Here is a 27151-nt window from a genome sequence, read left to right as displayed (position 1 = left end):
AGCGTTGATTGATACAGAGGAGGAGAAAGGAGATCACGCTCGTTCAACCGTTGCCCGTGTCCTCTATATCATAGGTGACTCGGTAGCGCGGGAACTGCGTGGGGTCCAGGTAGCCGTCCACTTCCCTGTGTAGATGAGGGAAAACGTAAACTTCTGAGCGAAAGGCCCTTGTTGTCTGCAGCAGCAATGCTGGCAATTGCAGGCACGTACCTGAAAGTGATGTTCAGTCTTCCCTCGCGCATGTGTTTTCGCATGTACCCGGGCATGGTGTGTGGAATGACTCGCAGCACTGAGTGCACAATCATCCTCGAGCGACCACCGAATATGAAGACGTCCCCCGAGTCCAACCGCACGGTCTCGTGCTCCTCACTCTCGTAGTGATCTGCAAGCCAAAGAGACGGATCTGGTTAACCGTGCAACGGCACTGGCTCCCGCTAGTGTGTGTGGCACACGACTTACCTTTGTAGCCAAAGTCGCAGGAGAGGCCGATAGAGAACGATACTACCGGCTTGCCCTTGCCGACCTTCACGAGCTGCGGATTCTCGCTGTCCTTGTGCCTGCGTCGTTTGAGCGGTGAGACCACACGTGGCGCGCAGAGAAGAGCACGAGCATTGGTTACCATTTGAAGTTTGCGTCGGGCTTGTAGAAGTTGATCAGGTTGGTATTGGGCTCCATGTCGGGCATGGTGTCGTCCACTTCCTGCGCTGCTCGCAGACACTGCACACAGAGCTCGGCAAACCTGAGAGTTCACGCACCTCCGACGTCAGAGAGCGAACAGCCGCCGCTGTGTGTTCAGATAGGCAGTGCTGGGGTGTAGGTACCGCGGAGGAAAGGAGGACGTGGAATCTATCATGCGCCCACGCGTGCCCATGTTGAGCTTGAACATCCCGTTCCCTACAGTCCCGACTGGTCAGGTTGTGTGACTTCCCATTGTTCGAGTGTCACAGGGAGAACAGACGCACCTTTGTCCGATTTCTTGAGCTGATAGAACCCAGTGGTGCCGGTCTGCGCCCCACTAGCTTCGTCGCCCATCGAGAAACAGATCTCGGCCAGCCATCGCTGCGTCTCGACGTCGAGGAAGTTTCGCAACACTACGATGCCGTCCCGAACCTTGATTTTGCCGGTATGGCCGCCGGCAAGTGCCTTGGCGTCGGCAACTCCGTGCTTTGGCGTGCTCACGTACTGCAGATTCGTGCCAGAATTGCGCAGCTGGGCGGGTGGATGATTTTCCTTGGCGATTGTCACACCCACTGCTTGCGCCGTGGATGCTGCTTTGCTGTCCGGAGCTGCGCCGCCAGGTACGGCCGGCTTGCGTGATGGCCGCACACTGGGGCCACCGCCCCACCCTCCACCCTGCACACGCGAACTTACTCGCGCGTTGCGTTGTCCTCCTCGACTCGTCATGTCAGTTGTGCCCTCGAGATTGCCAAAGGATGAAGGTGAAGGTGTAGATGGTAATCTTCGATCTTCGCAACGCCAGCCCTTTGGCGCCTTTTTTTTTGGGTCCGTTTTCCTCGGCTGGCGTCAACCTCATTTTCCTCCACTTTTCTCGGTTGTTTAAGGTGGCGAAAGGCGAGTGTCGACAGCATATCGGAGGGTTATGGGTGGGCGTCGGCCCTTCCGCCTCCTTTCCTTCTTTTTTACTCTTTCACCCCTCACACGGCCGCAGTCCTTTCTTCGGTCTCTTTCCCTCTCTCCAGCAACATGTCGTCGAAGAAGGCCGCCCCCGCCAAGGCTCCTGCCAAGGCCGCCGCCAAGGCCCCCGCTAAGGCCGCTCCCGCCAAGCCCGTCAGGGTCCGCAAGGAGAAGAAGCCCACTCAGGACCTCACCATCAAGACTCCCCTCGGTATTGCCCGTGGTCTTAAGAGGGGCTTCCCCGTCACTAAGAGGACCAGGAAGATCCGTACGGCCGACGTCAGGGTACGCCCGATCCCCTTGACGATTTCGGAGGCAATACGCTGTAAAATTCTCAGCGCCCCCCGCTCAATCTTCTCTACACGTTTCGCATTGATGCGCGGAGACGCTCCGTGTGCCTCGGTCAGTGCTCCATCTCACTCAATCATTGTTATGCCGACTCTTGCAGAGGATTGGTAAGCGCACCAAGTTCGTCCGTGAGGTCATCCGTGAGGTCTCCGGCTATGCCCCCTATGAGAGGCGCATCATTGAGTTGATGAGGGTCGGTCTTGACAAGCGTGCCCTCAAGCTCGCCAAGAGGAAGGTGAGAAAACCATCCCATTTCTACTCCGCCTCTGCGGAGCCTCATCATTGATTTTTATGGTTCTTGTTCAATTTTTTGACCTCTTTTCCCCGCAATCACAGATCGGTACCCACCGCCGTGCGCTCAAGAAGAGGGAGGAGATGGGTAACGTCGTCTCGCTCCAGCGTCTTGCCGCTTCCAGGGCCAAGGAGGATGCCGAGGAGCAGCAGTAAACTGCTTTACTCCGAGATCAAAAACCATAAAAGCCTCTTCGTTGACAGCGGAGCGATTACTCCATTTTCCCATTTTCATCTTTTCCAATGCGACGGCGACCATCTCAAGAACAAAATCATCTTGCAATTTCTTTTTGCCCCATCTAACGCCCCGTCAGCCCTCGGTGGGAAGTCTGAGAGGCCAAAACGGAACCCAACTGAGTTCGGCGAGGGTCGTCCGGGGATGGTGTGGTGGCGGCGATTGGTCAAAGACCTTGAATTTCCTTATCGCAGGTGGCGACGGGTGGCCAAGCAAAAAGAGCGCACCGTTGACGCAGCGGCGAACAGCACTTGAACAAAGAGCCCGACGTCGCCAAGGGAGGGAGCATCTGACAGACCCGCCACACCGTCCCTCACAACTCCTCCGATAGAGGAAGCAGGTGCAGAGGGAGGCCAGGCGGTGTAAATAATAATCTGTAAAAATTGGGTTGCATCCAGGCTACCCGCTCTCGAGATGTTCTCAGCGAGGTTCATATGGGCTTCCAGCCCCACCGCGGGCGACCTGAAGAAGATTGTCATAGTCCAATCGCTCTACCGAGGGAGGAAGGCTCGCCGCCAGCTGGTCAAGCGAAGTACTCAACCGCCCTCCTCCTTAATCACAAAACCATTTTGATTCATCTTTATCTCCATCTCCCTCCGTGTGCAGAGGAGAACGCCATCTACCGGGCCAACGTCGCTCGTGAGATTGAAAAAACGGAAGAGGACTATGTAAAAAACCTGAACGTCGTGATAGAGGTGCGCTCCACTTTCCCTCTACGCGCTTCTCCCATGCACATCCACGCCTTGCGCGAGAACCATCACTTCTTACCTCCATGCCGACGCTCGCCCGCCACCGCCTCCAACAGCACTACCTCAAGCCGCTCAAGGAGCGCATGGAAGACGAGAAGACGGATGCAAGTGCGATGGCCAACTTCAACTCCCTCTTTTCCGACATTCAAGTCATCCGCAACTACAACGGGTACCCGCTTCACACGCGTTGTTGGCCTCGCCGTGAACCGATGCCATTGCCGCGGCTGCCTCACACCTTCTTCTTTGTTCGTTTTTCGTTTTTGTTGTATGCGTGCGTGTGTGTGCGTGGCCAGCAACCTTCTGAACGATCTGCGACCGAGGATGCAGAAGTGGAGCGCCCACCAGGGAATTGGCGACATATTTGTACAGATGGTGCGCTGCCTCTCCTCCTTCTCGCTGGCTACGATAGTAGTGCTGATGGTGGTGATGATCCCCCTCAATCCGCTGACCTACGCCGTTTCTGGCCCACGCCGACACAACAGAGCGCCTTTCTCAAGGTCTACACGCAGTACGTGAGCCGATACAACAAGGCCATGGTCGAACTGACCACCTACAAGAAGAGCGACCCGCGCGTGCTCGAGATGCTCAAGGTAAGCGCACATCCTACTTGAATCCGCGTACGACTTTCTCACACACTATCTCATCGCACACGACACTCGTCGGTGGTCACAGAAAATATCGGAGGAGGTGGGCAATCAGGAGATCAATTCGTTCCTCATTCGGCCAATCCAGCGCATCCCGCGCTACCGGTTGCTGCTCAAGGACCTGCTCAAGCACACCGAGGAGGACCACAACGACTTTCAGGCGCTGTCGTCGGCCTACAAGCAGGTGAGCGACGTGGCCGAGTATATCGAGGAGAAGGCCAGCGAGGCCGAGCGCATCGGCAAACTGCTCGACGTCCAGTCGCGCCTCCTGGGCAATGAGACCGTACGTTCTTTCCACCCACCCACACCCCCACATCATCACCCCCTTCGCGTTTCTACTCCTTGCTGACGTCATCGCCTCTTTACTCCGTGGCTGCAGTCGATCGCGGCGCCCAGTCGCAAGTATGTGCGAGAGGGTCGGCTCGCTGTCGGCTTCGCCAAGGTACCTTGCGAATTCCTCGCGCACCCGCGCCAGGCCAACGTGGCCGCGGTCTCACGAATGTGCCTCGTTATTCATAGGACAACAAGGTGAGACGGGAGCGGATGGTATTCCTCTTCAACGATCTCCTGGTGGACACGAAGCCGGTGAAGAAGAGCGGCGTCGAGGTGTTCAAATTCAAGAACTCCTACCACCTCGTGCAGCTTCTGCCGGTCGTCCTGCCCGATGACCTGAAGGGTACGCACCACGCTCTGTGTTGGCTTCCAACGCAGGCCGTGTAGTCCATGTCCTAACACGAAACAATAAACAACAAACAACGCGAACAGATAATCGGTTCGGCTTTGCGCTGCGGGCCGACGGGGACACGGTGGACGTGGTTCGCTTCTTTGCTGCGTCGACGCAGGAGCGAGACGAATGGATCAACGAACTGAACTCCCTGCGGCAGGACATCAACGCCAAGCGCGAGCACCACAACGATCTCGTGCTGGAGCGGGCCAAGAAGCGGGCGCTGAAAGCGAAGCTCGCCTTTAGCGAGCGCTATCGAAAGACCGACGGTGGCGAGGGCACCGCCAGCGCCGGCAACCTCGACACCGTCAGCGAGGTGAAGGAGGCGCCCAAGCAGCCTGCCGCCGCCCTCCTCAACGGCATGTCCCCGCGGGCGCCCAATCGCTGGGAGAAGGAGCACCAGAGCCGGAAGGAGGAGATGGCCGAGGAGGCCGGGGTCAAGCCGCAAGGCCACCAGTCACGGTGGGAGTCGCGCCTCAAAGCCCACCAAGAGCGGCTGCGCTCCCTCCAGGGCGAGGAGTCAGGCCAGGCGGCCGGCGGCGAGGATTCGCTGACCAAGGAGTTCGCTGACGACGCCGGCGGGTGGAAGAGTTTGCCCGCGACGCCCGAGCTCACCGCGGGCAGTCGCCGCAAGGCGTGGCGCGACAAGCGGGCCTCGGCCGACCTCACCACCCTGCTGGCCGTCACCGGCGGCGGCGGCAACAGCCCCGTCCCCGAATCGCCCCCGTCGCCGCGCAAGTCCGGCGGACTCTTCAGCACTCTCCTGCGCAAGCGCGACGAGGCCAAGCGACGCGACGGCAGCGGCGGCCGGCGCAACACCATGTCCGGCACCTTCAACACTATGGGCATCAGCAAGCGGTCGCCCAGCTGGGAGAGGAAGAAGTCGGACGAGGACAGCAGCAGCAAGGAGGAGGACGCCTTGATGGCCGGCAGCGCCGATGATACATTGGCCAAGCCTCCCGCGGCGGCCGAGGAGCCGCCGATGCCGCCCAAGTTGACGCGCAAGGAGAAGCGGAACTATCGCAAGACCTTCTCCAGCGTCGACGTGGCCCAGATGAGCCGACTCCAGCGGTCATGGGGCTCCTCGAACAGCGACGCCTCGGTCGTGGCCACGTCGCTCGAGAAGCTGATGCTGCAGGAGCAGCAGGAGCACAAGCAGCAAGTGCATCAGCAGCAGCAACAGCACCTGCAAAAGCTGAAGGAATCGAGCGGCGAGTACGCCACGACGGCCAAGGTCGAACAACAGTCGGGCAGCAGCGGCCGACGCATTCGGAGCGGCGCCTACGACGAGTCGGCGGTGGCGGAGATGATGCGCAGAGAGGCCTCCAGCGAGTCCCTGGGCGGCGCCGCTGCTGGTCCGTCGACCTCCGGCGCGCCTTCGCCGTCGTCGTCGCCCGCGCCGAGCCGCACCAAGAACCCGTTCGCCTACCTCAAGAAGCGCGGCGACGACAAGGAAAAGGAGAAGGAAAAGGAAAAAGAGAGGGAAAAGGCCAGGGAGAAGGAGGTGGTCAACATCAACCCCATCCGCGGCATCCACCTCATTCCTACATTCGCCGCGGCGGCCGCTGCGGCCTACCACGCCAACAACGCGACCAACGCTGGCCTCGGGGTGGCGCCCAACGTGGCCCCATCGCCGCCGTCGCTCGAGCTCTCCGACTCGGCCGATACGCTCGCCGGCTCCTCTGCGGCCATCATCGCCTCGCCGCCTTCCGGCGGGGCTACGAGCACGCACGGGCTCACGAACTCCCAGTCGATGGAGCTTGACACCATCGCAGCGCAACCGGCCCAACCGGCGCCACCGAACGCCGCCCGCAAGTACGCGCGCTCTCCTGTTCACTCCTTTTTCTTGTCTCGCGCTTGTGCTCACACCGCACACGCACACACCGCACACGCACATGCACGGCACGCAGGGTGCGACCGATGAGCATGGACCTGACGGGCAAGAAGCCAGACGCGATTCGGCCCACGGACCCGAACGGTGCCATCGACGAGGAGTGGGAGCGACGCAAAAAGCATCTGCTCGATGAGTGGAAGAAGGAGGACCGCGAGCGCGAGAAGCTGCTCAAGGCCGCCAAGAACCAGATGAAGAAGGAGCTAAAGAAGAGCGCGCGGCAGGAGAAGAAGGAAAAGGAAAAGGAAATCAAGGACGAAAAGAAGCTGCGCAAGGCCGAGCGCAAGCTGCGACCCAAGTCGATGGACTTCTCCCGGCGGCGGCTGGACTCGCTGCTGCAGCGGATGGCAAGCGACACGCTCGACGACAGCGACGAAGAAGAAGCCGACGGCGGCAATGCCGACAACGCCAAGGCCGAGGGGGACATGAGCGCCTCGGTCGCGACGCACAAGACGAGCAACGCGGTCCACCTGCGCGTGCGACCCAAGACCTCACGCGCCGAGTCGGTGCCCGACCGCGTGCGGCGCGAGCGCAGTCGGTCGGCCATTGGCAGCAACGGCAACAACAGTTCGACGGCGGTCGGTGACCACCCTGCGCAGCCCACCGTCTCCACGACCTGGATGTCGGCCAACGAGGAGGAGGCGCTCACCATCGAAGAGATCGACCGGCGCATTGCCGACCTGAAGCGTCTGCGGCAGCGCAGGCTGGCTTCGGCTTCGGCCGGCGCCGGTGGTGCCCCCGCGGCTGCGGCCGACAGCGAGGCCTCGAAGCCCACTTCACGGCCCAAGTCGGGCAGCAGGATCGGCAGCCGCGAGGACGGACGAGTCGACAGCCTTAGTGGTAGTGGCTCCCGGGAGCGCCATCACCAGCCGGAGCGGCGGTCGAGCGCGACCGACGCGATGCCCATGTCGCCCACCGCGGCCGACCGCAAGATCCACAGCGAGGAGATGTCGGCGTTGGCCGTCGTCACCACCAGCTCGCCGGTCCGCACGCGCTCGCGGGCCAACACCTCGTCGAACCCACCACCTTCCGCTTCATCGCCGTATTCCACCTTCTCGGCGTCCGGGTCGGCCGTCACCCGACGAGACAAAGAGAAAGAAAGGGAGAAAGAAAAGGAGCGAGAGAGGGAAAGGGAGAAAGAGAAGGAGAAGGAGAGAGAGAAGGAAAAGGAGAAAGAGAGGGAGAAGGAGGCCAGCAGGGCCAGGACGCCGGTGAGCCGAGCGGCCAAGCGGGTGCGGCCGGTCAGCATGGACGTATCGGGCATGCGGCTGTCGGATCTCATCAGCACGGGCGGCGAGAGCGGCGGCGATCGGTTGGATGCCAGGCTCGCGGCGGCGACGCGTCCATCGACGGCGGTGGCCAAGGAGGCGACGACCAAGGCCGCCGAGGGCGCTGCAGCCAAGACTCGGCGCGGGACGGCGCTGTCGTCGGGCAGCTGGGACAGCAAGCGCGACAGAGAGCGCGAGAAGGAGAAGGAGAAGGACCGAGAGCGAGGCGACGAACGAGACACCAAAGAGAAGGAAAAGGAGAAGAGGAAGAGTGGCGGGAGCAGCATCGGCGGGAGGGAGAGCGAGAGGAGGAACAGCATTGTGAGAGAGAAGGAGAGGGAGAAGGAGAAGGAGAAGAGCACGAAGGAGGAGCGACGGGAGAATGGGCACCACGACAGCGAGCCTGAGAAGAAGAGCGTCGACAAGGAGAAGGAGAAGAAGGAGGAGAAGAAGGAGGACAAGGAGAAGACGAGGGACAAGAGGAGGAGTCAGGACAAGGACAAGCCGAGAGACCGCGACCATGCTCACCAGAGGGAGCGGGACAGGGAAAGAGATAACAAGGAGAAGGAGGAGAAGAAGGAGAAGAGCACGAAGAAGGGCAGCGTCATCAACCCGCCGAGCGGGCTGGGCGCCAACTCGTCGTCGCCGGCTGGCTGGGAGGAGCGAAAGAAGGACCGCACCAGCAGCACCAAGCAGCGGGCCGAGTCGACCAGCTGAAGAAAACAACAACCATTTTTGTATTATTTATTAAAGTTTGTTTGGAATTTGCAGTGCTTACACCCTCGAATTCCCAAATTCTTTATTCGTAGTGGTTGCTGGTGTGTGCGCTTGTGCGGCTACTGGTGCCCCACAATAAAGAATAAAGAAAGAGAAAGAGGTCAAGAAGGAAACAGGCAGACGGGATGGAGGGAGTATCGGGATCGAGGGAGTCAGTGCCTTCGCTCTCCGATTCCACGTCTTCGCTCGATTCGTCGTCCTCCTCGCAGGAGCGCACGTCGTCGTTTGAAGACGTCATTTATGAAAATGAAAATGGCGGCAAGCAACGAATTCCCATTGAAGACATCGCTGCCCCCTCTACATCTGCGCAAGCTGCCGCTGTGGGCGATGCCTCGAAACCCATCGACGCGAAGGGCAAGGGAAAGACTGTGGACAACGTAGAAGACGAAAATGGAGATGAGCTAGATAGCGAACGAGGGGAGGCTGGGGTGAAGCTGGTCAAGGAGGGAGATGAGATTGACGAAGCGTCCTCTTCCATCCTCGCATTCCTCAATGCCTTCCCGCGCATCGTGCTGCGAGCGGCATCGCGAAAATTCGTCTTCGTGAAGGGCGGCCTGCTCAGCAGCCGCATCAAGGCCACCTGCACCCACGCCGATCTCGCCAACGACCACAAGGCCGGCCAGGAGGTATATTTTTTGAACCATTTCATTCATTTTTTGCATTAAATTAATCCTAATAATATTAATCGTACGATATGAATGCACCACAGCTCTTCAAGCCAGAGTGGTACGCGGGTGCCGATAACGAACGCCTGCTGGCTCTCAAGACCGCCAGCGGCGCCTACTGGAGCGTGGAAAAGAAGAACGGCAGCCTGACCCTTGCGTACACACACCCACACAACCCCTTGTCGTTGGTGTTGTTGACGACTTTGTGAACGAAGCTCCGTGCTGAAGAACGGTCAACAACAATGCGACACACAGGAATACGGCCACGCCGCGCGAGACGGAGCTCTTCGCGGTGGAGTTGCTCAACGGCGGCAGCGGCGTCGCTTTCCGCAGTTGTCTCCAGACCTACGTGGGCCTCAACCCCAAAAAGAAGAACAAGGTTCGCTCGGCCTCACTCTCCACTCACCCAGACGCCCGCATCGCTTTCGCCTTCGCTCTTCTGACCGCTTTCCGTCGCGCCACGCAGAAGTCGGCGCGGTTGGGTGCCAGCGCGACCACGGCCGGAGTCTACGAGACGTTCTATGTCAGCATCAAGGTAACTAGAACACCATCTCCTGCGATCGATCGAGCGCTCGTGTTGTCGTGTTGCTGCAGTTTCGCTGACACACACGTGAATTAGTGCGGGCTTTTGATGGCGTCGTCGGATTTAATCGTGAGCGCGACCAAGCTGGGCCGCTTCTCGACGGACAACCGCGACAAGCTCCACCGCTGGGAGTGCTTCCTCATCCAGGCCACCGGCAACTGCTGCACCATCTCCTCCTCTCACAAAAAGTGCGCCTCCCGCCTCACGCGCACGCCCCAATGACCAGGCCCTAACCACGACACGACCAACGACACGACAGACATTTGACGGCAGAGACGAGTGGCCAGATTCTGATCGACGCCAAGGACAAGGGCTCGCAGCAGCTTTTCGCGCTCGTCCCCGCCTCGTCACTCACGGACTGGAAGGTGCCCTTCCCCACCAGCGGCCTCTTGCGCGCGACTAGCCCACCAATTCTGTGTTGCGCGTGCGCATGTTGTGTGTGTGTCGTGTGTGTGTGTGTGTGTGTGTGTGGTGTAGTATTACATAAGAACGTGGTACAACGGGTACCTGAGGTGCGAGGATCCGAAGAACGCGCACGCCCTGTTCGTGGCCGACGTGAAGGACGAGAAGCAGGCCACGCCCTTCCAGCTCCTCCCGCTCGGCGTGCCCGCCGAAGAACTCAAACTGCGGAGCCAAAACCTCTCCTCCAGCATCAAGTACTCATTCTCCCCTTCGCCCCAATCAACCAACGTCGCACACACCGCACACACCGCACTCGCGGCAGTACCACACACCGCACACATCCGACGCTTAGCGCTCGAGGCCTCATTTCGAGGGGCTGACGAATGTGACAGTGCGCTGCAGACGACGATCGCCGACGAGGCGGAGGAAACGGAGACTGAGTCCGAGAAGAAGGAGGAGACGCGGGACAAGCAGCAGCTGCACGACGCCATGCGCGGACGAAGCGACACCACCCTCGCCAAGCTCACCGAGGTGCGTGTGCGGTGTCGTGTCGTGTCGCTTGCGCGTCGAGTGATGTATGCAGCTCACGGCTCGATCACTTGCGCAGTCCTTGAAGAGCGAAGGCAAGGGGCGATCGCCGTCGACGCTTCTGCGAGAGCACCTCATACCGGGCGAAGTGACGGTGATGAAAATCGAACAAATGGCCCACATCGTCACCGGTCGAGCCGAACTCGCACGTCTCCTCCCTTCCCTCCCTGGGACACGACACGACACGACACGACACGACACACACACACTTGGGTGGCTGTGATTGGGTGGCTGACCTCTATTCCTCCGTGCGTCACCGTAAAGGGAACGATCTATGTGACCAACATGCACATCATCTACAACCCACAGTTCGTCTACAATGACTCCGCTCCGCCGCCCGAAGGTGCACCTTCACGCCCCTCTGGGTGGAGTGACACACACGACACACACGACACACACACGCACGCACACGCACACACGACTAAACTCGCGCTCGCCCACAGACGACGAGAAGGGCCGGGCGAGGCGGAAGACCGTGTCGCGCCGCCGGTTGGCCAAGGGCTGGAAGGTGGGCCTGGGCTACATCGACGCCATCGAGTCCACCCTCGACGCCGCCACTCCGACCACCACCACTGGCGGCGGTGGCGGCGGCGCGTCGTCGGCCGCAGCGGCCGTCGGCCAACACGGCAAGCAGCACTTCAAGATCAACCTGTACTGCAAGGACTTCAACGTGATCCAGCTGGCGTCGCTGCCGGGCCACGACCAGACGACCGAGAGCTGCGCGGCGATGGTGGACAGGCTGCAGGAGCTGACGTCGGGCTTCCGGGCGAGCGCCGGCGGCGACGACGCGCCGGCGTGTCTGCTCAAGCGGGCGCTCTACGCGCAGGAGGGCGGGTTCGCGGACGACGGCTGGACGCTGTACGACGCGCGGGCCGAGCTCGAGCGTCTGGGCTTCGGGCAGGAGGGCGATCCGCACTGGCGCCTCACCGACATCAACGCCGACTACGGCCTCTGCAAGACCTACCCCAGGTTCGTCCATGCCATGCCGTGTGTCGTGTGTCGTGTGCGCACTCACGCGTGTGGTCGCGCAGGGTGTTGGCTGTGCCGGCCCAGTTCACGGATGAGCAGCTGCGAGTGGTCGCCGAGTACCGTTCCCGCGGGCGCCTGCAGGTGCGTGCGCCTGTGTCGTATCGTGTGTCGTGTGTGTCGTGTGGGCCTTCTGCGATGCTAACGTATGTGGGTGGGTGGTTGCGGCCCAGTCGGTGGTGTGGCGCCATCCGGGGACGCAAGCGGTGTTGATCCGGTGCAGCCAGCCGCGTCGCGGCCTCAAGATGGCCACCTGCCACGAGGACGAACGCTACGTCGAGTGCGTCCGACAAATCAGTACGGCTGTTCCCCTCCCCCACACTCTCACGCATCGACCCAACATCTGACTGTAGACAACACGACACGCACGGCACGCACCACACGCACCACACGCACCACACGACATGAACGACACGTACCGCACACGACGCGTTTGCAGGCAAGGCCTACAGCAAGGAGAAGGAGCCCTATATCCAGTTCCTCGACGCCCGACCACGCGTCAATGCCTTTGCCAACCAACTCAACGGCGCCGGTGCGTAGCCTCCGATGCACGCACGACACGCACACGCACACGCACCACCGCACACGCCCCCACCGCACGCGCGCGCTCATATACGTTTATGTGGGCAGGCACGGAGGACATGAGCAACTACAAGAAGTGCAAGAGGAAGTTCCTGGGCATCGGCAACATCCACGTCATGCGAAGCGCCCTCTACAAGGTCGAGAAGCTCGCCTTCCTGGCTCACGAGTGAGTTCCCCCCCGCCGTCGCGCCGTGTGTCGTGCGTGTCGTGCGTCGCTCACGCAGCAGCGCAGGACCAAGAAGGCGAAGGCGAGCCCGGTGGAGACGGAGGTGGACTTTGAGCAGTGGCTGAGCAAGCGCGAGGAGACCCTCACGTGGCTCGAATACATCGCCCTCATCATCTCCTCGGCCAAGCAGACCGTGCGCCTCCTCGAGCGCGGCACCTCCATCATCTTCCACTGCAGGCACCACCACCATCATCACCACCGCGTTCCCCCTCTCCACCACGCACACATCTCACTGTGTTGCGTGTCGTGTCATGTGTGCTGCGCGTTGGCGTGTGTCGTGTGCGGTGGCACACAGTGATGGGTGGGACCGAACGGCGCAGGTGTGCGGGCTGGCAGAGCTGCAGATCGACCCCTACTTCCGAACGAAGAGCGGGTTCGCGATCCTAATCGAGAAGGAGTGGCTCTCCTACGGACACAAGTTCGAGGAGAGGATCGGCCACCGGGGGCGCGGCGAGAAGGACAAAGAGCGCTCGCCCATCTTCTTCCAGTGGCTCGAATGCGTCTATCAACGTACGTTGGCGTGTCGTGTGCGTTGGTCGTGTGCGGTTGTACTGATGTGTTGAGGTTGGGGTGTGCAGTGTTGCTTCAGTTCCCGTCGGCGTTCGAGTTCAACGAGAAGTTCATCCTCGAGATCCAGCACGCCACCTATTCGTGCCTCTACGGCACCTTCCTGTGTAATTCTGGTACTGAGCTCACACCCGCGCGCACGTCGTGTTCGCACGCAACACGCCTGACGCCTTTACGCCTTCATGACTGCAGAATATGAACGGTTGGTCGAGCAGCAGCTGCCCGCGAAAACGACGTCGCTCTGGAGCCATCTTCTCGACCGGACGGGTACCACCACCGCCAGCCTTTTTCTCGAGCCAACCGCTTCTTGCTGGCTTGGCGCCGATCTCACCACGTTTGGGGGGGGGGCTTGGGCGGAGAGCAGCAGTTCAACAATCCGACGTACGACGCGAAGGCGACGTCGGGCATCTTGGACCCGTCCTCGAAGCACATCAAGCTGTGGACCAAGGGCCACTTCCCCTTCCTTGAGGTCTCCTGAGCCCAACGTTGACAACAACTACGGGGTCTTCTTGTATTACCTTGATGAAGTGGTGGACCTCATCATCTTCAACTCTTCTCCTTCCCCTTCGAAGTCGTTGCTGGTGGCGGGGCCTCTTCCTCTTCTTGTTGGCTTCGTTGCGACGACGCGGCTACCACGTCGACGTCTCCCTCTTCCCTTTCGATGTCATCATTATCATCATGATCGGCTTCATCGTCGTCGTCGTCGTCGTCGTTGGCGATGTATCGTTCCTGTACGGCGGCGAACTTGTCAAACTGCCAGGTGGTGGCGCTGCTCTCCATGAGGGTCATGATCGAATCGTTGCCCGGGATGAACGACCCGTACACGTAGCCATTCGTCTTGTCAATCATCTTCACCAGATTGTACACGCTCTCCTTGTCCTGCGCCGCCGCACACGGTCAACCACACGACACGACACACGACACACGACACACGACACGCGCCGCACCGCACCGCACAAGACATCAAGGTACCTGGATGTTGAGGGTGGTGAAGGAGACGAGGGAGTAGTCGTCGATGAGTGAGCAGAGGGCCTTGTTGAGGTTGCCGAACTTCTTGCCGAACGGGTCGGCGTCGAGTCGGTCCAGCAGGTAGTCCAGGTCGCCCACATCCGCAAAGAACTCCAAATCGAACGCTGTGCTTGCTTGTGAGTGCACGTGTGTGTACGTGTGCGGTGTGCGTGCGCGCGCGTGCGCGCGCGCGCGGTGGTGCGGTGTGTGCGGTGGTGCGTGTATCGTACCAAGCTTGCCGTATTTCTCGACGAGGTCGATCTTGGAGAGGACGTTGATGTGAGGCAGCTCGAGATGGAGCATGGTCGAGAGGGAGAGCAGCACGGCCGAGATGTAGGTCGACGGCACGCTGCAGTAGTACGAGTCGATCAAGTGCAGCCCGCACAGCTGTCATAAAAACTAAATCAATAACACAAACAAAATCTACAATATAATACTACTAATAATAAATATACACAAATAATACAAGTATCAATATAAGTATAAACATATAAATGTGCGATGCGTATCTGTCCGCACAGTTAATACTACGGCTGTGCAGTCATCAGACACCGGTTGTGGCGCACCACCCCGCGAAGGGCGGAACGCCACATTCACTCTTGGACGAGGAACGAGGAAGAGTGACCAATGGATTGGGTCCAATCTCCCAGAGCTCGTCCACAACACGCACCATGACATGACACACAACACACAACACAATGGCACACGCGCGAAAAAGGAATTTAAACAGACACGCCTACACACGAAACAAAAGTTATGGGAAAGAAGAAATAATATAAATGTAAATGTAAAATAAAATAAATGAACATTAAAAAAATAAAAATGTACCCGGACACCCCATCGCTGGATGTGGTCGACGATGCGTCGCATGCTCGTGTGGTTGGTGTAGAGTTCGGCCTGGCCCGGCGTGTCAAACAGCAGATAGTGCTCTATTGTGCGCGTGTCGTGTCGTGTCGTGTTGTTGACCGTGTCGTGTGCGGTTTGTCAGCTTAACGTGTGCGTGTGCGTGTGCGTGTGCGTGTGCGTGTGCGTGTGCGTGTGCGTGTGCGGTGAAAAAAGCAATGTGTTCTGTGCATACCTTTGAACTGCTGTAGCTTCTCGTGTAGCCAATCCATGTTCTGTTCCAGGTACTCCATGCAGTAGATCAGCCCTGTGGTGCGCGCACAAGCCATGAGCAGAGGCCAACACTACAACTGGTGCGGCGTTCGGTGGCGCGTGTGCGGTGCGGTGGTCCCGTCCGTACCTCCGTTGGGTCCGAGTGCGAGCCGCTCCATGACATCGGAAAGGGACACCAGCTCCCTCATGTCGATGGCACACTCATATCTGCACCAAGCCACACCCATGGAGCTACATGTCAACAACTTCCTTCACTGTGCCACTGAGAGCGCAATGGAGAGGTGCGTACGGGAGTGCGTCGTTGGCAGGGTCGAGATTGATGATGCACACCTTCCTGTGCAGCGGATGGAAGGTTGTGTTCAGCTTTGGGTGATGGAGATTTGAATTGGGGGGGTAAATTTCGAGAGGCAAAGGGTGGGACCTGCCCATGGCGGTGAGGAATTGGGACATGCCGTTGCAGTAGGTCGTCTTGCCCGACCCTGGTGGCCCGATCACCCACTGCCCGAACGACATCTCTGCAATGAGATTGATAAATAATAAAATAAAGCGGAAGCAAAATTTAAAATGATTAAAAACAGCTTTCCGTTTTCTTTCCTTGGCCGATCGCATTCTTTCCGTTTCGTTGTGAGAAGTTGTGAAGATGGCGGAAGAGCTCAATCAGCGACTGACCGATGGTGCCCAATGTACACTTACCTCTCTGATCCCTTCGCTTCACAACCACTGGAGATTTTTTTAACCCAATTTTATTTGATTTCATCTCTCATCACTGTCAGTCTTCGATGGCATGCTGTCGTTGATCCCCCCGGCCTTCTACTTCCCTCCGGAGGAGGATCTCGAGCGCGTACGCTTCCCAAAACCCTTCGCCCCATTTCATCTCCTTTTTTCATGCGATTTTTTAATCGGATTCATTGCATGGGGCGTGCGCGCAGTACTTCGTGTTCCGCACCGGTGACGTGCGCGCCAAGCCGCCCACCGAGGACGCCATCCAGAAGTCCGCCCGTGCCAAGGTGACCTCCTCCTACTTTCCCGCACTCGTCGCACCGCACACGCACCACCGCACACAACACACGAGTGCACCATGAGTCTCAGCTGACATTGACATTGTCTTCTTGTTACGTGATGATGATGTGGTTGGTGGTGGTGACATGGATGACGATGATGATGACGATGATGTAACGTAACGATGGTGATAGTTGAACCCGACCAACTACTACTCGGTGCCTCGGATCCAGGAGATGCTGCTCCAGGAGCGCATCGCCGGCATCAGCTTCAACAGCGACGACGAGGAGGAAGATGAGGACTACGACGTCGACGAAGACGACAGCGACGACGATGGCGGCCTCAACGGCCAGCGGTCCTCGTCGTTCATGATGTCCGGCGCCGCCGACGATGACGATGAAGACGACATGGACGAAGAAGAGGAGGAAGACGAGATCGACGAGAACGATCACGAGAAGGAGGTGAAGCTGAGCGCGGCCAAGGGGCGCGCCAAGAGCGTCAACGAGCTGCGCGAGCGGCTGCAGGCCCGCCTGACCGAGCTCAGGGCCAAGCGCGGCGCCAACGGCGAGGAATTCGAAGAAGACGAGGACCAGTACCAGCAGCCGCAGCAGTACCGCGCCGCCAACGGTGGTGGTGGTGGTCGTATCACGAACCTGGCGGCGGAGGAGGAGGCCGAGCTCAAGGCCGCGGTGCTGAACAAGCGCCAGGCCAAGAACAAGCCCAAGACCAAGGACGACAAGCAGAAGGAGAAGGAGAAGAAGCAGGCCGACAAGAAGCAGAAGACCGCCGACAAGACCGCCGCCGAGAAGAAGAAGAAGAAGGAGCCGAAGAAGGCGGAGAAGAAGCCGAAGGAGGTGGAGAAGGCGAAGAAGGAGAAGAAGAAGGAGAAGAAGGCGGAGAAGCCGCCGAAGAAGAAGGCCAAGAAGGAGGCCGTGCCTAAGGCCGAGGAGGCCCCCGCCGCTGCGGCCAACGGCACGACCGCCACGGCCGACAAGAAGGAGAAGAAGAAGGAAAAGAAGGAGAAGAAGGTGGAGAAGGAGAGCGAGTCGACTACTACGCCGACGAAGACCAAGGAGAAGAAGAGCAAGGCCAAGAAGGAGGCGGCGGAGGCGAACGGCGGGCTGGAGTTCGGCCAGCTCGACTTTGGCAGCGATGCGCCACTGCCCACCTACCTCGCCAAGAAGCGAAAGCACGAGAACCGTAAGCTGCTCCTCGAGAAGGTACGCCTACAGCCACACACGCACTCACGCACTCACGCACACACCGCACACACACACGACACACGACACACACAACTCACGCTATGTGTGTGCAGGTCAAGAAGCAGAAGCAGGACGCCGAGATCGCTGAAGAGAACCCTCGAGTGCAGAAGAAGCTCGAGAAGCAGGCCTGGGAGAAGGCGCTGGCGAAGGCTTCGGGCGAGAAGGTGTTCGACAACGAAGCCCTCCTCAAGAAGAGCATCAAGCGCGACGAGCAGAAGAAGAAGAAGAGCGCCGCTGCCTGGTACGGGACACGCACGACCGCACACGCCGCACACGCCGCACACAGACTGAAGTTGACGCGTGCGTGCGGGTGTTGGGTTGGGCATCAACAGGAAGGACAGGGAGTCAGAGGAGAAGAAAAGGCAAGAGATGAAGCAGAAGAAGCGGACGGAGAACATCAAGGCCTACCTGGAGAAGAAGAAGGAGCAGAAGCTGGGCAAGAAGGCCAAGCCCAAGACCCGAGCCGGCTTCGAGGGCAAGAAGAAGAGCTTCATCAACGAGGCCTAGAGCGAAAGTTGAAATCTGCTTCATCTTTCATTCATCTTTCATCTTTGTTTCAGTACAAATGGACCTCGATTGGCAAGGTTCTGTGGGCTGCACAAACTCCTGGAGGTCGCAAGATCTGGCACGAGAGCTCCATCTTTTTCTTGTTGAACATTAATATCAAGATGGAGACCACGCAGCGCAACTTGGCTTCAGCATCGTCGTTCGCCCAGTGTGGGGTGCGACTCAACACAGGCGCGTGGATGCCCGCCCCGGCCTATGGCACTTGGAACGTGAGGGGCAGCGCAGGCCGCGTAGCGCTCAATGAGGCCCTCGCGGCGGGCTACCGCCACCTCGACACCGCCAACATGTACAGCAACGAGCGCGACGTTGGCGCCGTCCTGCGAAGCCACCCAGACCTCCACCCTGACGCTGCAGTTCCTTCATCATCTTCCTCCTCCATCTTTGTCACCACCAAGTTCACCGGCCACGGCTACGCGCACGCCAAGGCGGCCTGCGAGCTGGCGCTCAAGGAGCTGGGAGTGGCGAGCATCGATCTGTTCCTCATCCACTGGCCGGGCCAGGGCGACGAGGCCGCGCGGCGCGAGTCGTGGCGTGCACTTGAGGAGCTCTACGCTGCGGGCAAGTGCCGCGCCATCGGCGTGAGCAACTACACCGAGCACCACCTCCGCCAGCTGCTGGCCCACGCCAAAGTCGTACCCGCCGTCAACGAGGTGCACCTCCCTCTATCCGTGCGTGTCGTGTCGCGCGTGCGGCGGTGTGTGCGGTGCGTGTGTCTGCTGACGCCACACGTGTGTGCGATCCACACCAGTTCGAGTTCCATCCGCATCTGGTGCAGACGGAGCTGGTGAAGTTCTGCCACGCGCACGGGATCGAGGTGATGTCCTACATGCCGCTCGGCGCCGGCAACCTCATCGACCACCCGGACCTCGACCCCATCGCCCGGCGCCACGGCAAAACCATTCCGCAAGTCATCCTCCGGTACGTACGCGTACGTGTGTGTGCGGTGGTGCGGTGGGCGGCGTGTGTGTGGGTCTAACGAGTGTGCACGCAACAGGTGGCACCTGCAGCACGGCGTGGTGCCGATCCCCAAGTCCGCGAACAAGAAGCGCATGGCCGAGAACAGCCAGCTCTTCGACTTCCGCCTCACCGACGACGAGATGGCCGCCATTGACGACCTCCACTGCGACGAACGCTACGACTGGGACCCCACCAACGTCGCCTGATGTCCATCGCGAGAGGGCTATTTTTCGCGTGTGCCGTGTTGTCGATACGCCGCACACGCACACCGCACACGCACAGAAGTAATACAACACTATCCTATATTTGTTAGACGCACAACACCACTGCCGTGCCATCATGATCGCTTGCGTAGCTCAGGAGTCGGCCTCGCTGGAGATGCTGCGGGCCGGCTTCTCCCAGCGCTGCTGGGATGGTGGCTGCCGCGGGCTGCTGTGAACGCTCCCGGGTGAGAGCGGTCCGCCCGATGACGGCGGTGGTATCTGACCTGCAATGTGAACGCACGCGTCGTGAGTGTGTGTGCGATGAGCGTGTGTCGTGTCGTGTCGTGTCGTGCGTGTGCGGCTTCTTTGGCGTACCGAGGCCGGGTCGCATGATCATGGCACCACGACCACCGATGGCGCCCTGGATTTGGGCCATGAGCGGGGCGGGCGGGCCGGCCAGCGGCCCCGAGCCGGCGGAGATGACCCGCCTGGGCGACGGAAGCGGCTTCATGGGCGCAGCGGACGACGACGACTGGTCGAGCAATCCGCGCTCGTTGAGCGTTTGCAGCTCCTGCGGTGTCCACGCGCGCTTGATCGTCAGCTTCAGGATCAGCTGAAGCTCGTTCAGATCCCTACACACACCAACTGTTCTGTTAGTCTCTCACGTGTGTGTGTGTGTGTGCGTGTGTCGTGTGTGTGTGTGTGTGTGTGTGTGTGTGTGTGTGTGTGTGTGTGTGGTGAGAGTACAGTACCGGAGGAGATCGTCTTTTCTTTCGGCGAGCTCGGCTCGGGTGAAGGCCTCGACCTTGGTCTTGGTCTTGATGTTGTCGATCGAGTGTCGGAGCGGGTCGACCGCCTTCTTGTCCTTCTTGTCCTTCTTCGCCACCGGCAGCGCACCGGACAACATCTCCAGCGACGTCAGGAACACGTCCTTCGTCGACCCCACACCGTCCAACGCCCTACGATGGTCCTCACTCTCCTGCGTGTGTGCAGTGTGCGTGCGGTGTGCGTGTGCGGTGTGTGCGGTGAGCAACGAACGCGGGATGGTACACGCGGGTCCGTGGCGCACCTTGAGGAACTCGTCGACGTATTTGGGGAACTCGGAGAGCGGCAGGATCTTGTCGGCGTCGGCCACCCGTTGGCTGGCGCTCGACGAGAGCGGCGACGCGACGGCCACGTTGCCGCTGCCGTTCCTGCTGCCGCTGCCGCCCTTCTCCTTCTTCTCCTTCTTGTCCTTCTTTTCGGCCTTCTTCTCCTTCTTGTCCTTCTTCTTGTCCTTCTTGCCTCCACCCGATGATGGCGGCGCGTCGGCGCTCTCGAGCTCGAGCTCCAGGTCGTCAGTGGCGTCGACGACGGCGCCGAGGCGCTGCTTGTCGAGCTCGTCGGAGATGGTCACGGTCTTGGTGAGAATGGGCGCGAGGCTCTCCTTGAGGTGGTAGAACTCGGCCATGAGCTTGTTGCGGTTGTTCTCGATCTCCTCGATCTCCCGCATCAGCTCGTCGCGCTGCTCGTTCATGATCTGAATCTCACGGTCCTGCTCCTCCTTCTCGTCCGTGAGTCTCTTCATCTGCTGCTTGAACTGCTGCCTCTTATTGAATTCCTGTAAACAAGACACGACACGACACGCACACACGCGACACACGACACGCGCGCAACAATTGTGTTAGAGCCGAGGGACGCGTGCGAACCCAGAGCTCGGGGGCGGGCGTACCTGTGATTGCTTGTCGGAGAGCTTCTGGACGTAGGTGGCGGGTACACGACCAAAGTTGCCGGCCTTGTACTCACCAATCCACCAACCGTCCTCCTGGCCATTGCACACACACGACACACACGACACACGACACACGACACACAACACCGCACACACAACACCGCACACACAACATGAGTGCATGGAATGCGAGGAATGAACGGAGAGGGGGCAACGAACCCTCTCGTGGATGATCTTGATGATGTTGCCCTTCTTGAAGCTGAGCTCGTCGGGCGACTTGGCCTCGTAGTCGTACAGCGCCCGGCAGCAGACGGCCGCCTTGCCCTCGGCCGTGAGGCTGTGGTCGATCTCCTTGTCCTCGAACACGTACTCGTAGTCCTGGAGCAGGGTGTTGATCACGGCGTTGATCTTGGGCGTGTCGGTCACCATGCCGATCGCGTTGGACTGGTGCGACTTGAGCAGATTGGGCGCAAAGACCGTCGCCAGGTTGTGCAGCGCCATCTTGTTCACTTCGGCAAACGTGGAAATCTATCGCACACGACAGACACACACGACAGACACGCACGACACGACACGCGCGAGCGAAGGTGAGTGCGTGTCTCATGATGGTGAGTGCGGGCGAAGGCGAGTTGTGTGTGGTTACCTTGAGCAGGAAGGTGAGGAGGTAGACGAGGAGGCCCATGTTCACGGGCGGCAGCTTCTCCACCAGGTACTTCAGGTAGCGAAGACGCACGGCTCTGTCCTGCGTGCCTGTGCACACGTGTGCATCGATGCTGCCGTCAGCGCACACACGCACACGTGCGCAGCACGACACGCGGGAAAGGCGTACTCATGGAGGCGATGAACCAGGGGTAGAGTTCGAAGGTCATGAGCGGCTCGGGCAGGTCCCTGAAGTAGAGCTTGAGGAGGCCGGCCACGGCGTGCGGGTCCAGCTCCTGGGACAGGTCCACGTCCTCGCCCTTGTCGAGCCGCTGCACGTATTTGTCGATCAGGTTCGAGCTGCCCGACAGTCGGAAAATGCCCTCCCTCGTGACGTCTGCGGCATGGGTGTTACATCAGCACACAAACCACACACAACACACACACACACACACCACACCCGCGCGCGCGACATGCGAGAAGGAAAGGCGGTAGCCGTACTCTCTTCTTTGTCGAGGTAGGCGATACACTTGTACACGATGGCGGGGATTTCGGAGCCGTCCGGGTTGGCCACGGCCTGCTCGAGCGGTCGCCCGTAGAGCTTGGCCGGCTTGCCCTTGACCAGCGGAGGTGGGCTGGGCTTGGGTCCGGGTCCCTGTTATTGTTGGTGTTGCCCCCCCCCCACCAGCGCAGATCGTCAGTCACCACGTCGATCGATGGTTGTGAGGAGAGGGGCGGTTTAACTGTGGGCAGGGGCGAGGTGAGCTTCTTGAGGATGGCCATCCACTCCTTCTTCTCCTTGTCCGTCTCGGCCTTGAAGGAATGCACCGTTCGCCCGGCTGTGTCGTGTGTGAATATGAGTGAGTGTGTGTGTTGTGTGTGTGTGTGTTGTGAGCGAACGGCTGGGAGGGCAGACACACGACGCGGGCGCACGGGGAGATTACCGGGCGGGATGACTTCCTTCACCGAGAGGAGGTCCCAGCCGGCCGACTTCTTCTTTTCGTCCTTGGCCTCCTTGAGGAAGTACTCGCGCAGCGGAAGCACGCCCGTCGGCTTCGCGTCCTGTTTACCGCAAAGTTGGGGGGGAGAGAAAGAAAGAACGAAAAGAGAGAGGAGCAAAGAATGAAGTGTGAGCCTCGTGTGCGTGTGCGGTTGCGCTGGGGGGCAGGTAGCAACGGTACGTTGGGCGTTTTGTAGTAGAAGAGATGGCCGCTCTCGACGACGCAGTAGCGCTTCTCCCACTTGCCCTTGTCCTTCTGCTTGATCAGGTAGCCCTTGGCGATGGGCTTTGTGAACGATTTGGCGGCAGCCTAGAAGAGGAAGAGCACCAGCATCAGTACCAGCCGCCGCCAGTGTCAGATTCGGTCGCGAACGGCAGCGTACGTTGAGTTTGACGGTCTTGGCGGCGATGATCTCTTCGGGAGGTGGCAACGAAGGCTGAGCGTGGGAGCTCGACGGGGTGCCCGGGGCGCCCATGAACTTCTTACCGCCTGGCCATGCATGCGAGAAAAGAGAAGTGAGCGCGCGTGTGTTGGTTGGTGTGTGTCGTGTGTCGTGTGTGTGCCGTGTGAGTGCCGTGTGAGTGCCGTGTGTGTGTCGTGTGTCGTGTCGTACCCTGGTTCTGTTGGTTGAGAGAGATGGTGATGCGCTGCTTGATGGGATGCATGACCTGGTCGACAGGCTCGTCCGGCTTGCGCAGCGCAAAGACCGTGTCGGGCAGTATGCCCTGGCTCAACAGCGACTGGTCCAGCTTCAACGCTGCAGGAGGCAATTGTGTGATTGGCCAATCAGCACCAGCTACGACTGATTTGCTGTGCGATGGTGCGTGTGCTGGTGTGCGTGCGCTGTGTGCTGCGTGTGTGTCGTGCACGCGTACGTTCTTTCTCGCCAGAGACGTAGAGGTTGAACTCTTGCCAGTTGTCATAGTTGAACTTCTTGGCCACGAGGGGGAGCGACTGCTCGAGAGGTGCGACGTAGTCGAACAGCACCATCTTTATCCTCTTCTCGTGCTTGACGCGGTTGGCCTGCTGCCTCTTGCGAAGGTGGATGATAGCCTGCACAGCCACGGCCACAGCCACACTTTGTGAGCACTGGGGCTGGCCTTGCTGTTCCATCTTACCGAGGAGCTTGGGCTGGAGATGTGCGGGCCTGGAATGGAACATGCATTGGCGTGTACCTTTTGTTCGAGATTGAAGCAGTCGAGTGTCTGTTCGGGCTTGCCCCATAGCGCAGGTGTGAAGCTCTCATTTTCAAACTTCTCGGGGATGTACCTGGTCAGAGGATAAGCAGTCGATTTTGTTCTCCTTATTAAAGGGGATCAGAGAGGAGAGGGGGCGAACCAGAGGAAGTCTTTGGGGTCGCCTAGTTGGTTGGTGGTGATTATTTCCTCGATGGTGTCCTTGATCGTCTTGTCCTTGGGATCTTTGAATTTCATAAGCTTGGTGCGAAATGGAGTGCCAGGCGGGAAATGGATTTTGAGAATAAGAGCCGCCATAGTCTGCGCTGTGTGTCACCGCTTAGGCCAAACTAATCGAGAAAGAGATAGAGCGAAATTGCAACAAAATGAGACAATGGAACCACAGGGCGGGGCTTGATCAAACAAGATAAATCGACAAAAAAGACGCAAAAATACTAACCTGGATGGGTGTATCGAGCAGGGGCACAGAGGATCGCGTCCAAGGACCAGGAGACCGTCACCCACAGAAAGAAAGAGAACACTGAGTGCTGTGGCGTTGTACAAGAAGAGGAAAAATTGGTTCATTTCGTCCAGCCACGAAAAATATGCAAGCAATGCACTTGTTGTTTGTTGAAACGAAATTTACGTTTTGTCACCTTGAAATGTATTTCATAATTGTTTTTTTTCTGCCTGGCTCGTAAGGTGGCTGCAGTCAACGAAAAGGAAATCGCAGGAACTCGCGATGGTGACCACACGCACCGGTGTGCGATCCCACAGAGGCGACCGTCCCCTACCCACCGGCCGCTGCGGTGGATACGACTTCGGGAGATGTGGTGCTATTGTCGTCCGGGAGTTGTGGTGTATTGGCACAGCCCCGACAGACCAGCGCCGGCTTCCACCAGAGCACCTGCCTTCGCGCTTTTTCGCGTCAGGCGATGCTACGGTGTCCGCTGGCAACTCGCAGCGCGACCGAGAAGTGATACCGCCGGTGCGTGTTGTTTTGATACGCGACCAGTCTCGGTTCCCGTTGGTCGAAACTCTATTAAGTGTCGACAATATATCTCCGTCCTCAAATACCGACCATTCGGTGTTCACTTCTCCAGTTCTCTTTTCACGCCTTCGTCACCGAACACATCAACAGCCTTCACCTGCTGTCTCCGCGCACCGACCAGCAGCCCTGCACGCAGGTCAGGACACCTCCTCCCCGACCTCTGTATCACTCCGACGCATTTTTCTATTTATTTTTACCTTCACCAACGACTCGACGCGCTTCGTTGCCTCACTTGGCTCACCCTTCATCTATCTCTTCAACCCTCTCTTCTTCGTCGTCGTCGTTCGTTCTTTGGCAGCAGGCCGTCGCAAGTTTAACTCCGACTACACAAAGAAAGAGATAAGAATGGCTCGTTTGGCATCGATCCTGGCCTTGGCCCTGCTGGCGCTCGCCGCAGCCCACGCCGACGTCTACTGGGGCGCGCCCAACAGCGAGGCCTGCCCCTTCACCGGCGAGGCAGCCCTCACCTGCACCTCCATGGTCGACAACTGCTCCGGCCGTGTGTTCAGCAACAAGCAAAGCGAGCCCTCGACTCTCAGCAACTCCTTCCTCCAAATCCAGCGTCTCTCCGTGCCCGAGAACACGTTTTACGAGGTACCACCTGTTGTTTTATCTCCTCGCCGCGCATTGGTCCATTTTATTCGTCTCCGTCTGAGGAAATCTCCTTATTTGGTCTTCTCGTCTTTTTGTTTATAAAAATCGGCTCCGCGTATCAACGTTTGGCTTGCAACCGCACACACGACTAACCGAGCCATCGCACGACACACGACACACGACAACAGCTCAAGGAGTTCCACATGGTGTACACGCACAAGTGGCTACCGCTGGCCTACATGGTCCACGATGGCCTCAACTTCACCGTCAACGTGTGGAACTCCAGCCGCGCGGACCCCAACCGCGCGGTCAACTGGCTGACCCCGCTCGTGTCGTTCCAGCGCGTGCTGTTCTTCCGCGGCTCGGACGGCCAGATGTGGAACAGCGCCTACCGGATGTACGGCAACGTGAGCGCCACCATGGGCGGGCCCATCAAGCTGTCGGCCGGCGAGTACCTGTTCTCGATCAACGGCTACATGACGGCCAACCCGGCCACCTACGCCAACGACGCGGCCTACCAGTGGTACCAGACGCCCGAAAGGAACCCGTACTACGCCAACGACTCGTTCATCCAGTATGTGGGCAATCTGGTCACATACAAGTTCTCGCCGCTGTCCTGGGGTCCCAACAACGGCACCTCGTGGTGGACCTCCACGCCCGGCCGCGCGTGCTCGTGGACCGCCGGCGCGCTGACCAACCTCACCGACGGCAGCGTCAACGACCCCACCCTCAAGTCCACCCGTACGCCACCAGAAAAGAAAAGAAAAGGGAAAAGAAAGAGAAAAGAAGACTAACAAAGTGTGTATGTGTTGTGTTTGTGATGGTGGCCAATCGCAGTGAACCACATCAACTACGTCGTGCGCTACAACTTCAAGGTGCCCATCACGCAGATCAACGTGACGGACTTCATGGTCAGAATGAACAACTACTTCAACGTCGCCGCCTACTCGCCCTACGCGAGCGTCCACGTCTACTCCGTACGTCGTCCCGGCCGCACGCGCGCATGCGCACACATCCCATACTTATCATATAACGCCGCGTTGTGTGCGACATGCGTGTGTGCAGGTCCAGCGTCAGTTCACCTGCTGCTCGTGGATCGATTGGTACATCAACACGTCGTTCGGTCCGAGCCTCATGGCCCAGGGTCTCGGCCTCTCCGAGGAGACGATCGCCAACGCCACCGGCATGCCCACCAACAACCTCCCTGGCCAGATCTGGGGCTGGACCAAGGACACCTAAGCGCGTCCAGTGGCGGCGAGCGCGAGCTGACGTCAGCCAGCCAGCCTCGACATCGACAGTATTTTATTCTTTTACCACTCAAGTATTTTAGTTATGCACACACCGCACACGTGTGTGCGGTTCATTTAGAGAGCGCCTTGTACAGCGGATGGTTTTCGCCTAAGATATAGGTAATGGAGGCCTTGGCCGCAAAGTGGTCTGTGTCGCGCTCGAGCGCCTCGATGATGTCCTCCACCAGGTGGGCTCGCGTGGCCTGGCTCTGGCGCGGGTCGGCGTAGATCGAACAGAAGTGGATGTGCAGGTGGAAGAACGAAGGCAAGTGGTGCACAAAGATCTTTAGCTGGTCCCTGCTCGAAACGCACGACACGGCGCGCGTTCGGACGTGAGTGTGCGAAAGAAAATAAATGGAGAGAAGGCGAGAACACCTC

General features: G+C 59.3%; 10 protein-coding genes across 10 annotated transcripts in view; 6 read left to right on the top strand and 4 right to left on the bottom strand.

The window, feature by feature from the left end:
- Positions 1–43: 43 nt before the first annotated feature.
- Positions 44–1404, bottom strand: ACA1_088680 (oxidoreductase, 2OGFe(II) oxygenase family protein; the record flags this gene model as incomplete). The annotated part of the gene is made up of 7 exons (XM_004338588.1): positions 44–125; positions 211–382; positions 460–557; positions 620–739; positions 822–894; positions 963–1286; positions 1368–1404. The coding sequence occupies 7 exons, from the start codon at positions 1402–1404 to the stop codon at positions 44–46; spliced, it is 906 nt and encodes a 301-aa protein (XP_004338636.1).
- A 300-nt stretch (positions 1405–1704) lies between these two features.
- Positions 1705–2430, top strand: ACA1_088670 (60S ribosomal protein L36, putative; the record flags this gene model as incomplete). The annotated part of the gene is made up of 3 exons (XM_004338587.1): positions 1705–1920; positions 2084–2218; positions 2320–2430. The coding sequence occupies 3 exons, from the start codon at positions 1705–1707 to the stop codon at positions 2428–2430; spliced, it is 462 nt and encodes a 153-aa protein (XP_004338635.1).
- Positions 2431–2923: 493 nt separating this feature from the next.
- ACA1_088660 (RhoGEF domain containing protein) lies at positions 2924–8502 on the top strand (the record flags this gene model as incomplete). Its single annotated transcript, XM_004338586.1, has 10 exons — positions 2924–3041; positions 3116–3204; positions 3315–3427; positions 3552–3630; positions 3741–3848; positions 4087–4185; positions 4282–4344; positions 4422–4578; positions 4668–6441; positions 6537–8502. 10 exons carry the CDS (start codon positions 2924–2926, stop codon positions 8500–8502), a joined length of 4566 nt encoding a protein of 1521 aa, XP_004338634.1.
- Positions 8503–8687: 185 nt separating this feature from the next.
- Positions 8688–13669, top strand: ACA1_088650 (Myotubularinrelated protein; the record flags this gene model as incomplete). Its single annotated transcript, XM_004338585.1, has 20 exons — positions 8688–9188; positions 9272–9384; positions 9483–9606; positions 9694–9762; positions 9895–9998; positions 10091–10175; positions 10288–10466; positions 10605–10743; positions 10820–10924; positions 11065–11143; positions 11244–11769; positions 11832–11910; positions 12000–12123; positions 12266–12358; positions 12457–12574; positions 12641–12767; positions 12955–13144; positions 13213–13317; positions 13394–13468; positions 13566–13669. The coding sequence occupies 20 exons, from the start codon at positions 8688–8690 to the stop codon at positions 13667–13669; spliced, it is 3039 nt and encodes a 1012-aa protein (XP_004338633.1).
- Positions 13670–13747: 78 nt separating this feature from the next.
- ACA1_088640 (ATP binding protein, putative) lies at positions 13748–15838 on the bottom strand (the record flags this gene model as incomplete). The annotated part of the gene is made up of 8 exons (XM_004338584.1): positions 13748–14080; positions 14174–14334; positions 14440–14596; positions 15038–15138; positions 15288–15359; positions 15453–15532; positions 15615–15659; positions 15747–15838. The coding sequence occupies 8 exons, from the start codon at positions 15836–15838 to the stop codon at positions 13748–13750; spliced, it is 1041 nt and encodes a 346-aa protein (XP_004338632.1).
- Positions 15839–15965: 127 nt separating this feature from the next.
- ACA1_088630 (surfeit locus protein 6 protein) lies at positions 15966–18093 on the top strand (the record flags this gene model as incomplete). The annotated part of the gene is made up of 6 exons (XM_004338583.1): positions 15966–15999; positions 16099–16166; positions 16255–16332; positions 16519–17544; positions 17640–17827; positions 17919–18093. The coding sequence occupies 6 exons, from the start codon at positions 15966–15968 to the stop codon at positions 18091–18093; spliced, it is 1569 nt and encodes a 522-aa protein (XP_004338631.1).
- A 161-nt stretch (positions 18094–18254) lies between these two features.
- ACA1_088620 (aldo/keto reductase family oxidoreductase) lies at positions 18255–19316 on the top strand (the record flags this gene model as incomplete). The annotated part of the gene is made up of 3 exons (XM_004338582.1): positions 18255–18803; positions 18902–19071; positions 19148–19316. The coding sequence occupies 3 exons, from the start codon at positions 18255–18257 to the stop codon at positions 19314–19316; spliced, it is 888 nt and encodes a 295-aa protein (XP_004338630.1).
- A 150-nt stretch (positions 19317–19466) lies between these two features.
- On the bottom strand, positions 19467–24157 carry ACA1_088610 (RhoGAP domain containing protein; the record flags this gene model as incomplete). Its single annotated transcript, XM_004338581.1, has 17 exons — positions 19467–19597; positions 19689–19945; positions 20066–20292; positions 20383–20913; positions 21025–21117; positions 21244–21552; positions 21668–21774; positions 21854–22060; positions 22165–22318; positions 22408–22502; positions 22608–22725; positions 22845–22973; positions 23047–23153; positions 23278–23421; positions 23540–23795; positions 23840–23933; positions 24003–24157. The coding sequence occupies 17 exons, from the start codon at positions 24155–24157 to the stop codon at positions 19467–19469; spliced, it is 3114 nt and encodes a 1037-aa protein (XP_004338629.1).
- Positions 24158–25235: 1078 nt separating this feature from the next.
- Positions 25236–26723, top strand: ACA1_088600 (uncharacterized protein; the record flags this gene model as incomplete). Its single annotated transcript, XM_004338580.1, has 4 exons — positions 25236–25484; positions 25673–26225; positions 26322–26461; positions 26550–26723. The coding sequence occupies 4 exons, from the start codon at positions 25236–25238 to the stop codon at positions 26721–26723; spliced, it is 1116 nt and encodes a 371-aa protein (XP_004338628.1).
- A 121-nt stretch (positions 26724–26844) lies between these two features.
- The window catches only part of ACA1_088590 (scavenger mrna decapping enzyme (dcps) protein), a gene marked incomplete at both ends in the record, with an annotated part of 3295 nt that continues 2988 nt past the window's right edge, over positions 26845–27151 (bottom strand). The window contains one exon of the mRNA XM_004338579.1: positions 26845–27070. Coding sequence (XP_004338627.1) covers positions 26845–27070 — 226 coding nt within the window. The remainder of the gene's footprint in view (positions 27071–27151) is intronic.

Source organism: Acanthamoeba castellanii (assembly GCF_000313135.1).
Source record: "Acanthamoeba castellanii str. Neff unplaced genomic scaffold scf7180000084639, whole genome shotgun sequence".
Classification (NCBI taxonomy): domain Eukaryota; phylum Discosea; order Longamoebia; family Acanthamoebidae; genus Acanthamoeba; species Acanthamoeba castellanii.
Note: the sequence above shows the minus strand (reverse complement) of the source record. Positions and strands in the feature narration are given on the sequence as shown.